This window comes from Lampetra fluviatilis, chromosome 54 (assembly GCF_964198595.1).
Source record: "Lampetra fluviatilis chromosome 54, kcLamFluv1.1, whole genome shotgun sequence".
Classification (NCBI taxonomy): domain Eukaryota; kingdom Metazoa; phylum Chordata; class Hyperoartia; order Petromyzontiformes; family Petromyzontidae; genus Lampetra; species Lampetra fluviatilis.
Genome location: NC_136328.1, coordinates 3,707,239 through 3,722,576, shown reverse-complemented (window position 1 = coordinate 3,722,576; position 15,338 = coordinate 3,707,239). Strand labels below are relative to the sequence as shown.

The 15,338-nt window shown below is 49.9% G+C and overlaps 1 protein-coding gene across 1 annotated transcript in view; it reads right to left on the bottom strand.

Annotated features, from left to right (window-relative positions):
* Positions 1 to 14,232, bottom strand: part of VAC14 (VAC14 component of PIKFYVE complex) — a 49,584-nt gene extending 35,352 nt beyond the window's left edge. The window contains exons 1-6 of the mRNA XM_078879598.1: positions 13,062 to 14,232; positions 4,347 to 4,497; positions 2,522 to 2,689; positions 1,518 to 1,580; positions 1,002 to 1,109; positions 447 to 556 (exon numbers count right to left, since the gene is read on the bottom strand). Coding sequence (XP_078735724.1) covers positions 447 to 556; positions 1,002 to 1,109; positions 1,518 to 1,580; positions 2,522 to 2,689; positions 4,347 to 4,497; positions 13,062 to 13,165 — 704 coding nt within the window. The 5' untranslated portion in view covers positions 13,166 to 14,232. The remainder of the gene's footprint in view (positions 1 to 446; positions 557 to 1,001; positions 1,110 to 1,517; positions 1,581 to 2,521; positions 2,690 to 4,346; positions 4,498 to 13,061) is intronic.
* Between the last annotated feature and the right edge of the window lie 1,106 nt (positions 14,233 to 15,338).

Here is a 15,338-nt window from a genome sequence, read left to right as displayed (position 1 = left end):
ATGCTCCATCCCATACCGAGTCTACGCCACACTGCCTTCTCCTGGCGGCCAGGGTGAGGGAGCTTCACAACATCTGTGTGCGATCCCCCAACAACCCTCGCCTCCACAGTGCTGTATACACGGGACAAGGATGTTCACAATAACGTGTTTTTTTGGGGTTAGATCGCGTAAATATAAATGCGTAGTTTTTTATGCGATATAACCCACAAAAAAACCCCTCGACTATGAATAACATTGGTCGCGAAAGCCTACGAGGCGTTAAACGGACGAGAACGAGTTTGGAAAATTATCAATGCGCGCCGTGCAACGAGTGCCAATTGCGCGGAGGGAGCGAGGAGTTGCAGGCGTTGTGGGGTGGGCGTTGCGGCGCAATGCGGATGGCAACTTCCGTGGCGAGCGCGTTGCCGTCGGCGCGACGGCGCGGGAGGGCGGGAGCGTGCACTCACATGCGGCGGATCTCCTTGCTCTGGTCACCGAGGATCTCGAAGAGGCCGTCGAGAATTTCGGGGAGGAAGCCCAGCAACTTGATGTCCGGCACCGACTCGAGCACCGCGATCTGGGAGGAGTCCGTCAACGCCGCACTCATCGTCAACGCCGCGTGGCTATCAGGAGCGGGCCATGTGGCCGATGCGGCCACCAGATGCCGCAAATGGCGCATAGAAGATTCGCGGGCCTGCGAGTGGTGCGGCTATGAATCCCAAACCATCGACCGCATCGTAAACGGCCCGCTATGCCAACTCCACTCTTTTAAAAGGAGGCATTAACGAGAATCCCACTCTTGCTTTCGAACAAACAATTTGAGTGGATAACTAATTTTAACCTGCCCCCAAATTAGTGGACATGTGTAGAAAAAAGTTATCTCATAGCTCATTGGATTTCTCCAGGATAACTAAAGATTCCGTTTCTGCTGATTCAGGCTTTGCGCATCCGCTGGGCACGGCTGCCTGGATGGGCGCCGTGCAAGGGAAGGGGCTGGCCCGAGCGCGCGCGTGTCGGCTCACCCAGGAGATGATGAACTGGCGGCCGTACTGGTTCTGCGTGTATATCCTCTCCCGCAAAAGTGGCACGAACGCCACGAGGTCGAACTTGCTGCTTTCCGTCACGATGTCCTGCGCGCGTGCAAACCAACAAATTTAGTCAAAACGTCGCCCCCCCCCCCCCCAAATCATTACGTTGATGGAAATATGAAAAGAATGTGCACAGGTCTGTGTGCGGTAGTTGTTTTAGTGAAACGTCACGCAAACTCCGGTCATCCTCGCAGCAGCAGAGGCTTTTGGCTGGCCATCGAACAAAGACGGTCACCGCATCGCACGCTTTCAGGTGCACTTCTGCGGCCGTCTGGAACGCTCTTCCATCCGATATTAGGAAGCCACTGGGGCTATGTGAGTCTGTCCAGGACAAACTATTGGTGAGATAAGAATTATTTTATTTAAAAGCCATAACCTCCAGAGCGCTTTGGGGTAGGCCAATTTTGCAGTTTGTTCAAAAAAGAAAACTCCCAGCACCGTCACACCCACCTTTAGCAGCCGGTCGAGCAACTCGGAGCCACTCTTCACATTCGGATCTGGATCGGCAGCCAACTGCACAGACAAAAAAAGAAAACCTCATTAATTATTGTGGTTATATTAAAAAAAAAATTTGACTACGCTCGATTACCCAGCACAATCGGGGTGTCTAAATCCCAACTGAGTAATTTGTGAAGCTGACAGAATGTAGGTTTCGTGTTCATACACCTCAAGCAGTAACTCAGGGTGACCTGCTGGATTTGAACCATGAACCCCAGCTAGGCTATGTCACCGTCCCATTATCGCGTACACAATATATTTACAAATTAATATTTATTGGTGCAACAATGGTGGTGAAATGGCCGAGCGGTTCGCTATTTTGTTGCAGAGAACCGCAGTTGGAATTCGGCAGGCAGCCCTGGTTAATACTGCGGGTGTATTATCCAGAAAAACTAGAGCAGGTCTGCTTCACAGTGGACGTTAAAGACTTAATTCGTGTAACAGCAGGTCAAACTGTGTGCCGGCATCATGATTCACAATTTGCTACATTTTCTACTAATCTTGAAGCACGCAAAATGTTGCGTGCAAATTTAAATAGTCAAACGACTCGCTAAACTCTAAATTTGTGCAGAATTCCCACCGATAACAACAGAGCACCAAGGTGCTGCGGCCCTTGCGTCACACGACGGATCACACGACGCGTCACGTGCCACCTTTAATTTTGCTGAACAAGCCGAGGAACACAGAGATATCAGGGACAGTTTCAACAGGAACCTTGCGTCACCGATAAGCCAAAAGCAAAACCACGAATCGCAGATGAATCAAACAGAAAAACCAGAACCAAAAAAAACCAAAACCCACCCGAATCACGCGAGCAGTCGAGCATTCTGCGCCGACGTAAACCGACGTCCACGAAGCGAAGTTAAATATTAAATTCCCCGCGGGGCAATGACGATGACGAGATGATTGGCAACAAGCATCATGGGGCGGGTGGGGAGGGGGGGCTGCCCTCTGACCTTGCTGAGTCCGTCGAAGAGCTCGCAGAAGTGGGGAAGCACAGAGCCGCGCGCCACCTTCACGATGTTGTAGAGCGCCTCGCAGGCGTAGTAGCGCAGCCGGCTGTCGGGGTCGTTAAAGCATGTCAACACCGGCTCCATCAGCTCCTTGAGGTAGACGCCATAGTCCTGCACGCGGCATCGCACGCGGTTACACATAGCGCTACAAAAACAGGGTCACACGCAGTTACACATGGTCCTGTAAACAGCGTCACACGCGGATACACAGTGCTACAAACAGCGTCACACCCAGTTACACACAGCGCTACAAACAGGGTCACACGCAGTTACACACAGCGTGACAAACAGCATCACACAGTTACACACAGCGTGACAAACAGCATCACACAGTTACAGACAGTGCTACAAACAGCGTCAAACCCAGTTACACACATCGTGACAAACAGCATCACACAGCTACACACAGCGCTACACACAGCGTCACACCCAGTGCTACAAACAGCGTCAAACCCAAATTTCGATTTAAAGCTTTCGTGACTGCAGGGATTCATCTTCTTGGTTCTTTCGGTAAAGTCACGTAGAAGGGAAGTAATAAAATAATAAAAATAAAACATAATAAAATTATTCTCACGACGTTTCGGCCACAACGCAAGCAGCCGTCCTCAGGTGAAAACCAGGTCCGTCGAGGCGACAGAGTCTGAATGAAACAGCTGCTGCAGCAACTGTTGCTGCAGCAACTGCAGCAGCAGCAACTGCAGCAGCAGCAACTGCAGCAGCAGCAACTGCAGCAGCAGCAACTGCAGCAGCAACTGCAGCAGCAGCAACTGCAGCAGCAGCAGCAGCAACTGCAGCTCCCTTTGATGCTGTTAATCCTGCATAATGCACATGCATATGTAGTACTAATCACATTCCTGCATTTCCCATAAATATGCTAAATTACTCTTGATATGCAAATTCCTTTGTCAAGGCGCCCAGCTTATATATATGCTCCAAGCTCGTGTGCTGTTTCATTCAGACTCTGTCGCCTCGACGGACCTGGTTTTCACCTGAGGACGGCTGCTTGCGTTGTGGCCGAAACGTCGTGAGAATAATTTTATTATGTTTTATTTTTATTATTTTATTACTTCCCTTCTACGTGACTTTACCGAAAGAACCAAGAAGAAGCGTCAAACCCAGTTACACACAGCGTGACAAACAGCATCACACAGTTACACACAGCGCTACAAACAGCGTCCCAACCAGCTACGCACAGCGTCCCACCCAGCTACAGTGTCCCATACAGCTACACACGGCGCTATACACAGCGTCCCAACCCAGCTACACACAGCATCCCACCGAGTTACACACAGCGCGACACACAGCGCTACAAACAGCGTACCACCCATCTACACACAGCGTCCCACCCAGCTATACACAGCGCTACACACAGCGTCCCACCCAGCTACACACAGCGTCCCACCCAGCTACACACGGCGCTACAAACAGCGTCCCACCCAGCTACACACAGCATCCCACCCAGTTAAACACAGCGCTACAGACAGCGTCCCACCCAGCTACACACAGCGCTACACACAGCGCTACACACAGCGCTACACACAGCGCTACACACAGCGCTACACACAGCGCTACACACAGCGCTACACACAGCGTCCCACCCAGCTACACACGGCGCTACAAACAGCGTCCCACTCAGCTACACACAGCGCTACACACAGCATCCCACCCAGCTACACACAGCGCTACACACAGCGTCCCACCCAGCTATACACGGCGCTACACGCAGCGCTACGCTCACACTACTATGAGGATACAAACGGCGCGTTACCTTTCCCAGCGCAATAGCGCAGGCGGCGAGGCCGATGAGGCCGCCCTTGCGACTGTGTGGGTGCAGGGAGAGCGCGAACTCCTGCGAGAGGATGGCGATGATGTGCTTGATCTGCGCCGTGTTGTTCTGCTGCACGTAATCTCGCACCAGCCTGCGGTGAAAAAATCCCCGCGACGACGTTACCCCGAGTGATCCTCCCAAGGGGGGCAAGGGTTTTGCAGTCTCGGTTGGGAAAATGTGGAATGTGGTCTGGGATGTGTGACAACCTAATGGACTAATCTCTTTGTTTTGATTACTTTTTTTTATTGTTTGTGCTTTTTGCTTGGTAGTGTGTGTGTGCGTGTTGGGCTTCTTTCACGCCGTGCGTAGGCAACCACATTCAGGGACTCCTCTAGTTACGAACATTCGATTTACGGACTTTCAGAGATACGAACAAACCTGTCCGTCTGTCATGTAAAGGCCAAGTGAAAAAACAGTGGCATCTACATCTGCAGAACATGAAGAACCAGTAGAATCTACATCAACAGGAGATTATAAAACTGTTAAAGCCATTCCCCGTGTTTAGTGCACATGCCGCACAACGTGTTTGGAATCGACCGGAGTATAGTTGGACTTACTAATAAACCTCTGGAACCCAACTCGTTCGAAAGCAGAGGAGTCTCTGGATATGAGATTCGGTTCCGAATATATAATTAATGTACCGCATTGCGGGATTCTGCCAAGGGGAACGGTTTGTACGTGGGGTAGGTAAGAAACCCCTAGGACCCATGTCAACACCCATTACGGGCAAGTGGCTGGTTGCATAAAACATCTCAAGCGGATATGCTCCCTTAATTTACATTGATTTATAACGGAAACTATGGGAAATGTTCGCCTAAGTTGTTCGATGCAACCAACCCCAGAGATTAATTTAACATGACGTACCTGTCAACCCAAACGGTTTACCCGTATTCTTGTACAGAAATATTTAGTTCAGGTCCATACGGCGTACAGCCGTTTCAAAAAGAGCAGAACGTTTTGTGTGTCTATTTGTTTGTATTTCTCCCTTGTGATGGGGACTTTGTAAGATGAACGTTGAGATTTATAAGGGTATGGGGTGACCAGTAAGGTCTGATTTGGTCTGTAATAAGGTAGGGCACTGATAAGGGGTTGACAGGTATGTGGCCTTTAACAGACTGTTAGGGCAAGTGCTGTTAGCGAGCACCTATGAAGGCCGGCACGGCACACGAGGGGGTGGGTGGCCAACACCACGCCCGGCCGCCTTTGCCTCCACAGTAGCGATGTCTACACACCGCACCAGGTACTCATGTGAGGCTGAGTCAACCTCGGTGAGGCCCACGACCGATTCAGATAATCGTCACTGGTGTTGGCCGTGAGCGGGAATCGAACTCGGGTAGCCATGAAGACATCCACAACCCCAATCACCTGGACCCCACCTATCCCCTCTCCCCCCACCCCCCCGCCTCCCCCCAGTGAGGCGGGGGGGGGCAGGGAAATATTTTATAGAGCTCCACCCAGGACAGCTCCGGCTGAAATAAAGCCCCGCACGGTTGGCTACGTACGGTGCAAAAGAAGTTTAACATACAGCACAAACATACTGCCCATAAACTAATACTACCCATAGACTAACACACCTCCCATAGACTCAACACTGCACCTCTCCCATTATCACGGTTGGCTACATATGGTGCAAAAGAAGTTCAACATATACATACGTACAAGATGATGGTGATAATAGTGGTGGTGCATTGATGATGTCGATGGAGACGATGAATGTGAAAAAAATGATGGTGGTGGTCGTGAAGTTGATGATGGCGGTGGTCGTGAAGTTGATGATGGCGGTGGTCGTGAAGTTGATGATGGCGGTGGTCATGAAGATGATGTTGATGAGAGTGATGGCGATATCGGCGATCATGCAGATAGATTCTGGCTATGGATGCCAGCAGCCACGGGTATTCATTAATTATATCCAGTAAATATTTTACCTGGGAAAAATAAAATCCCTTGAGATAGAACATCTCGCTTGCAAGGGTGTCCAGGCTTTTCATTCGACCGATACATTGCAAACACATCATGGCGTAACGTATACAAACGTACACGAGTCGGGCGGTTAGGTCCCGAATAGTGCGTTTTTTTTTAAACGCTCACCTGCCTTTAGGCGACTGGCACAACAAAACTGCACGTGCGTGTGCGTGTGTGCAGCCCTACAGGCAACATCGACTCTACAACAACCACATTGTACGCCAACACATTCTGAAACTTCCTTATTTTCTGCCATTACCGATCAGCCAGCTTTGGACTGGGCACCTCTGGAAGAAGGACAACATGAGCGTCAAAGCTAATTGTGGTTCTCTCTCAGCTGAAATTAAACGTCTTTGTCGATTGTGAGTCGTCAGTTTTCTAATTTCTGTAATTGACGATGCCAGCTTGTTCTGCGAGGTATGAATGTGCATGTCATTTATAGGTTGGCCAACGGTTTGCCATCCTGTAAGAGAGGAAAACATGTTTGTACGTTGTTGAACGAGAATTTTTAAAAAGTCACTTGGGCGGACGAAATGCCTCGGTCATCGAATGCTCCTGCCAGCGGCGGAGTTACATAAAGCCAACAACGCACGCATTAGTGGAGATTCAAATTAATACTGATAGGAACCTCCTGGTTACACTAGCCCACAGGGGATTATTGTGTATGTCGTGCACGGAGGGGCTGGGTGGGGAGGGAGTGGCTGGGTGGGGAGGGTGGGGCTGGGAGGGAGAGGTGGGGCTGGGTGGGGAGGGTGGGGCTGGGTGGGGGGGAGGGGCTGGGTGGGGAGGGTGGGGAGGGGCTGGGTGGGGAGGGTGGGGAGGGGCTGGGTGGGAGGGGTGGGGCTGGGTGGGGAGGGGCTGGTCACCCCGTGGTGCCCTTATAAAACTCAACGTTTAACCTACTCATGCCGGCTTGTGCCCGCCCTCACAGTCGGGCATATTTGCGGAATACCCCACGCCGCCGTTGACCCTGGCCATTGACCGAGCAACCCAAACGTTCCTACCAGCTCCCTCCGCAGGAATGTGTTAATGTACTCAATAAAAAAAAATTCTGCACGACAGAGCCATGAGCTCGCGGCCTAACTTGCGAACTATTTCAGTCTGCGCCGTTTGCTGCGGGGCATTGATTTGTGCTGCACCGAAACTGCTCTCTGCGGTGCCGGGACGTTACGCAATTTTCTCGACTGTGGTGTGGCTGGCACACATCCTTCTGTATTCTACTGTGCTGGACACACACACACGGGGCTATGCATTGCACCGTGCACGTATCTTAGCCAACGCTGTGTATGGTAGGTAGCCTGCACCACGCTGTTCTGTCATTTTTCTTAGTAGTGTATCAAATCTAACTGAATCTTGTATACTGTACTGTACTGGCTGTGTTTCCTGCAGTCATGCGGCTCGTTGATTTTAATCGTCCTTTGTTATAGTAGCATGCCAGACTTCAGATCGCCAAATACCGTATTCTCCGAAATATAGGCTCTCTTTTCCCCTGTATTTTAAGGCAAAACTCTCGGTTGCATATTATACTCTGGTAGGTGTGTGCGTGTGTGCGCGAGACTAAAGATTTGTGTAAATTTCGATTTAAAGCTTTCGTGACTGCAGGGATTCATATTCTTGGTTCTTTCGGCAAAGTCACGTAGAAGGGAAATAATAAAATAAAAATAATAAAACAATAAGATAAAATTATCACGACGTTTCGGTCACAACGCGAGCAGCCGTCCTCAGGTGAGAGCTGTCGGAAAGACAGCGTCCTAATGAACACTGATAAGCTCCGTTTCGTCACCTGAGGACGGCTGCGTGCGTTGTGGCCGAAACGTCGTGAGAATTTTTATTATGTTTCATTTTTATTATTTTATTATTTCCCTTCTACGTGACTTTACCGAAAGAATCAAGAATATGAACAAGATTTGTATAACTGTATTCATACCGGGCACAAGTCTGGGTTACGTCTTACCCGGGGGCATCTTACAATCCCGAGAAATAAGGTAACAATTATTGTGCTGCGCTGTCCAAGACTAAAGTTCTCTGCTGTCGCGACCTCGGTGTGGAACTCTCTCCCCTTTGCACATCCGCAACATCAAATGCGCTCCATAGCCGTCAACCCACACCGCAGAGGTCGCAACCGGGTACCCGATACCCGTACCCTACCCGATACCCGGCTATCCGTACCCGGCCGGGTACGGGTACCCGTTTGCGACTCTGGTGTGGCCGGGTACGGGTAGTCCGTGAGTCACTGGTGAGTAACCGTTTGTCACTCATTTCCTATCGTCTTGTCTCTTCTCACAATTCAAGTTCCTAGAATCAACCCACCCGCGCCTGCAACATGGCTTCATCCCAGAGGTCGCAATCAAGTACCCGATACCCGTACCCTACCCATACCCGGCCGGGTACGGGTAGAATACGGGTACGGGTACCCGTTTGCGACCCTGGTGCGGCCGGGTACGGGTAAGGAATCAAAACCCGTTTGCGACCTCTGCCACACGGTTTACCCGTATTCCTGTACAGCAGGGGTGGGGAACCTTTTTTCTGCCAAGGGCCATTTGGATATTTATAACATCATTCGCGAGCCACACAAAATTATCAACTTAAAAATTAGCCCGTTATATTTGGTCAAACATTTAATTAACTCACCCCTAATGCGATGGCTGGAACTACTTCTCTTTGGCGAGGCGTGTGATGTTAGCTGGTATTGATGATGTTGCTGCTACTCGCAACTGCTTTTCCAGGTTTGCTCCAAGATTTATTGAATTTCGAGTCCCGCCTGCGGTTGCCTTGGCAGGGCCACATCAAATGATTTCGCGGGCCTTATACGGCCCGCGGGCCGGACGTTCCCCATCCCTGCTGTACAGGGAAATGTTCAGGTCCATACGGCGTACAGCCATTTCAATACGGGCAAAACATTTTTTTGTCTATTTGTTTGTGTTTCTCCCTTGTGATGGGACTTTGTAGGATGAACGTTGAGATGTATAAGGGCACGGGGGTGAGCAATAAGGTCTGAATTGGTCTGTAATGAGGTAGGCACCGATAAGGGGTTGACAGGTATGGCACTCAAGAAACATCTAAAAGGCCCCTATCTGTGTTGGGACAGGGCTTTCGGGCAGCCCGGAGCTTTGCTCCATGCCTCAAAGTTGTTGACTTGTCTGCAATATCTGGCGCGTTATAAATGTCACCATTATTATTATTGAAGAAGACACCGAGTCCCTGGCCCATGTGTGCATTCTCGCCTCGTAGAATGAACACTGGAGAAAAAAAATAGACTTAAAAAGCACGCTCCGCTCCAAAGACAAACAGAGTTTGCGCATTCTTAGAGCGTTGAACGTTTATCGTAAACCTTTGTACACAAACTGACTTATTCGCAGCTGCGACCCCCCCCCAACCCCATGTGATTGAGGATAATAACTCCCATTGTTTGCAACCACCAGATATAATGGCTCGTGATGATTACGCGATTCGTATCGTGAGTCACGTGGTCCCGTTGTGAACGTGTTGAAGGGCGTCGAGGCGGAGCCGTGGTGAGATCATGTGGCTCCCAATCGGACGTTCGGTTACATTCGCATACCTGTCAACCCCTTATCGGTAGTGCCCTACCTTATTACAGATCAATTCAGACCATATTGGTCACACCGTGCCCCTTATAGATCTCAACGTTCATCCTACACACGACACTATACACTAAACGATAAACTCCATGATACAATACACTATACACTACACTACTATACACTACTACATACATGTCAACCCCTTATCAGTGCCTACCTTATTTTATACAACTAGCTCTTTTGCCCGTCCAAGAACGGGAATAAATTGCAGTAAATCCGAAATATTCAAAACTTGTTCAGCTCATGATTATTGAGGGGGGGAGGGGGGGATTGCCCCATGTGGAGTGACGTCACTCACTAATGGTTATTGGGGAGGGGTGCGGCATGTAGTGACGTCACCCCCTCATGGTTATTGGGGAGGGGTGTGGCATGTGGAGTGACGTCACAGAGTACATGGTGGGCCAGATGTCTTGAGACCCCCCATTTAATTATCTAAAACATAATATATATTTATTATAAGTAAATTTCTTTTTTTAAACATGAATATGCAAAGCAAAACAAGGTTCGGGCTCAATTAATTCGTCAATTAATTGGGGGGGGGGGTCACAAGACATTTTGGACCACCCCTGTACAGCAAAGAGGACTATGCAAATACAAAGATCCCCCGTATAGCCTTAACAGACTTTTGGGGCAAGTGCTGTTAGCGAGCACCTATGAAGGCCAGAACGGCACGCGAGGGGGTGGGTGGCCAGCACCATGCCCGACCGCCTTTGTCTCCCTAGTGGCGATGTTACACACCGCACCAGGTACTCGTTTGAGGCCGAGTCGACCTAGTGGAGGCCCAGGACCGGTTCAGATAATCGTCACTGGATGTTGGCCATGAGCGGGAATCAAACCCGGGTGGCCAGATTCTTCGCGCAGGGCGCTAACTGCTGCACCACCACTCCCACAAATAACAGCAGCAACAACAACCACCGCCATTCGCCACTAAGTGGCGGTGACGTCACCACGGCGCTCGTGCCAGGCTACGTGCACATTGAACCAACGTGAAGTGTCAAACGCCCGCTGGCAGGAGGAGGTCACGGGGCAGACCCTGCAGGTGCCACGGGTCGACTGACTGAGATGACTGCTGGCCAATGCACCGCCTGTGCCCCTTACTACTGTGCCACAAATACAGGCACCACCACCACCAACATCTCCACTGCCACAAATTGACAAACGTGAGTCACATCTTCGTCGTAGTGTCTCGTAGCAGGTCGGGAAATTCACCAAGACGGAAACAGAGACAACTTCAAAGCATTCTAAACTATTTAACTAGTTTTTTTTATTTTACCAGGTAAAAGCTGTGTAGCTCTTTTTCAGACAGCGACCTGTTTACAAATGATTGCTCAACCAAGGAGGCTTATCATGGCGTGGAAATTGATAGCAGCCAAATGTGGAGGGGAAAAACCCCGAGGAACCGGAGAAAAATCCACGCGACCTGGGCCAGAGAGACACGAAAACTCCAAACATCTAGCAGGCGTAAGCATTTACACTATGAGACCTCCTTTACCAGTGGCAAAATATAGTAATAGGTTTTTAACCCAATCAACTTCTAGGACAGTGCATATCATTATGAGAGTTGTTTCTTTTTGTTTGCATTTTGACTGCTTGTGTTGTGGTTATTGCAAACATGATGCCTTGTGATAATTGTTTTTTTTACCCTTTAATCTGGCAACAAAACTGACACCTTTTTTACGAGGAGTCATGTTTGCATAGACCACAATACCTGCAGTCATAATGCAAACAAAAAACATAACTCTGATAATGTATGAGTTATGTTTTTGTTTGCATTATGACTACAGGTATTGTGGTCTATGCAAACATGACTCCTCGTAAAAAAGGTGTCAGTTTTGTTGCCAGATTAAAGGGTAAAAAAACAATTATCATATTTTTTACTGGCAAATGAGGTACCAATGGTGTATGCTGCCTTGTATAAAGGTGTCAGTTTTTTGTACCAGTTGAAAGGGTAAAAACCTATCACTATCCAGCAGGCAGGTCACAGGGACGGGATCGAACCCCACCACCCTCCTCCTCGAGACAGCCACTCAACGAGTCGAACCGAGACGTAGACACATTCTTGTAGACACCCTCCCCAATCGACACAAGGCTCCACAGGGACACGAATTCGCTCGTAACCGGCAGTACCCTCCAAGCCCTCCTCCTCCTCCTGTCCACACGTCATCAGTCGAGACACGGCAGCATCCATTGAGCCGATGCTGACTGAGTAAAATAAGAGGGCCCATTGGGACGGCCGTCATTAATTCTAGATTTGAAGCTTTCGTGACTGCAAGGATTCATACTGTTTTTTTTCGGTAAAATCACGTAGGTAAAAAATAATAAATAATAAAATAATAAATGAAAATAACTATTAAATCAATAAATAAAAATCTAAGAGTATGGGACGGCCGTCGTTTAGACGCCCCCCTCCCCCCCGTGAGATAAGACCCCTTCCGTGAGACAGACCCCTAGTAAGACAACATCCCTACTAAGACAGCTCCTAGTAATATTAAACCCCAAGTAAGAAAACATCCCTCGTGACACAGAGTGGCCAGCACCTCGTGACACAGACCCCTAGTAAGACAACATCCCTAGTTAGACAGCTCCTAGTAAGACAATATCACCCGTGAGACAGACCCTAGTGAGATTAAACCCCCCGTGAGACAGACCCCTAGCTAGACAACATCCCTAGTAAGACAATATCCCTTGTGACACAGAGTGGCCAGCACCTCGTGACACAGACCCCTAGTAAGACAACATCCCTAGTTAGACAGCTCCTAGTAAGACAATATCACCCGTGAGACAGACCCCTAGTAAGACAGCTCCTAGTAATATTAAACCCCTAGTAAGATAAGACCCCCGGTGAGACAGATCTCATTCAGACAACCCCGGGGAGAGACATCAGCAGCAGCTTCGTGAGACAACTCCACACACCGCACCCCTCCCGACCCCATCAGCAGTGGCATCAACATCATCAGCATCATCATCGGCAGCAGCAGTAGCGGCATCAGCATCGGCATCGGCAGCAGAAGCGGCATCAGCATCAGCGGCATCAGCATCAGCGGCATCATCATCAGCGGCAGCGGCATCAGCAGCTACCACCACCACTCACTTTTCGATCTCCAGCGCCGCCACTTTGCGCTTCTCGTAGAGTTTGTCGTTGAGTGCGCGGACGATGGCCGGCGTGAGTGGAGCCAGCTCCTTGTCAGAGTTCATGGCGGCGACGATGGAGGAGAAGCTTCGACTCCAACCCAACTCCCCCCAACTCGCTCGGTGTGTGGAGGAGGAGGAGGAGGAGAGGAAACTCTCCCGGGTCGCTGTTACAGCAGGAGGTGGCGCGGTGGGGTTCGGGGTTGTTGCCGGCTGTGAACCTCCACCCCCCCTACCTACCTCGACTCTCTCCTCGTTCTCTCCTTGACTCTCTACCCCCCCCCCTACCTCGACTCTCTCCCAGACTTTCCTCTCGACTCTCTCTCTCCTTGACTCTTTTCTCGACTCTCTCCTTGACTCTCTTCTGGACTCTCTCGACCCCCCCCCTCGACTCTCTACCCGTTCTCTCCTTGACTCTCTCTCTCCTTGACTCTCTCCCCTCGACTCTCTCTTCTCGACTCTGCCCCGCCTGGACTCTCACTCCCAGTGTCCTCCCTCTCTCTGTCTCTGTGTGTACGAGACTCTCTCTGTCTCTGTGTGAGGGAGAGGAAGGGGGCTCTCTCTCTCTCGTTATTCAAGGAGTCGTTGTTGCCCGCTGTAACGCTACCCTCGACTCTCTCCCTGCCGCTCTCTCTCCTCGACTCTCTCCCAGACTCTCTACCCCCTACCTCGACTCTCTACCCCGCTCTCTCCCTGCTGCTCTCTCCCCTCGACTCTCTCCTCGACTCTTTCCCCTCGACTCTCCCCCAGACTATCTACCCCCTACCTCGACTCTCTCTCCCTGCCGCTCTCTCTCCTCGACTCTCTCCCCGCTCCCTCCTTGACTCTCCCCTGTCGCTCTCTCCTCGACTCTCTCCTTGACTCTGCCCGCTCTCTTCGCTCTCTCCCCTGTCGCTCTCTGCTTGACTCTTCCCGCTCTCTCCCCTTGACTCTCTCCTCGACTCTCCCCGCTCTCTCTCCGCTCTCTCTTCGCTCTCTCCCCACTCTCTCCTTGACTCTTCTCGACTCTCGACTCCCTCCTTGCCGCGCTCTCTCCCCGCCGGCCTCACTGAGCCGCCATGCCGAGCCCGCTCTGGAGCCCGCGGAGTCACGTGATCGCCGCCGCCACCACGCGGTCACGTGACGAGCGCGGCGAGAAAGCGATTCGCACGGAAATCGAAACGCAGCGATCCGATCCCTAGGAGCTGGGGGGGGGCTTATGAAATTGATCAATCGATTGTCTATCGATTATTTATCTGAGAAGCGATTCAGTACGAATCTAAACTCGTCCACTACGCGCGAACCGATTCGATCTACGGAGCTTGGGGGTGGGGCTTATGAAATGGATCGATTGTTAATCGATTCGTACCCGGAGGCGGAATCTGACGAATTTAAACTCGTCCACTACGCGCGATCCGATCCACGGACCGGTGCTGGTTAATCGATATATCGATTAGCAATCGATTCATTTTCATTCATCTTCACGAATCTAAACTCGATCGATTCGCGATCACTGAGCCCGATATCATCCGACGGTACTCATCGATTATCAATCGATGCTATTGATCGATTATATTTATCAATCGATGCGTCAATACGCCTCGATTACAAACGCAACATTTGAAACATGAACAATTTGAGTGGAATGGAGGAGGCCTCGTCTGTAGGACAGCCAACTGCTGTCGAACGAGGCGTAACGAGGCCTCGATTAATCGATTAGTCATTGATAGATTCGTCATTGATTGATTAATGACTAATCTACGAGGCCTTGATTAATCAATGGCTAATCAATGACTTCAACATTAAGGGTGCTTGATTAATCAATGACTTGAACATTAAGGGGCCTTAATTAATCAATGACTATCTTCTTGGTTCTTTCGGTAAAGTCACGTAGAAGAGAAATAATAAAATAATAAAAATAAACCAATGAATGAAACAGACGCTGTCTCCCCGACAGACCTGGTATTCACCTGAGGACGGCTGCTTGCGTTGTGGCCGAAACGTCGTGAGAATTATTTTATTATGTTTTATTTTATTTATTTTATTATTTCCCTTCTACGTGACTTTACCGAAAGAACCAAGAAGATGAATCCCTGCAGTCACGAAAGCTTTAAATCGGGCCTTAATTAATCAATGACCAATCTATGACTTAAACATTAAGGGGCCTTGATTAATGAATTACTAATCCGCGACTTTAACATTAATGGGCCTTGCTAAATCTGGACCGTGAATCGCGACAACTCGGGGAATCCCCTTGGTG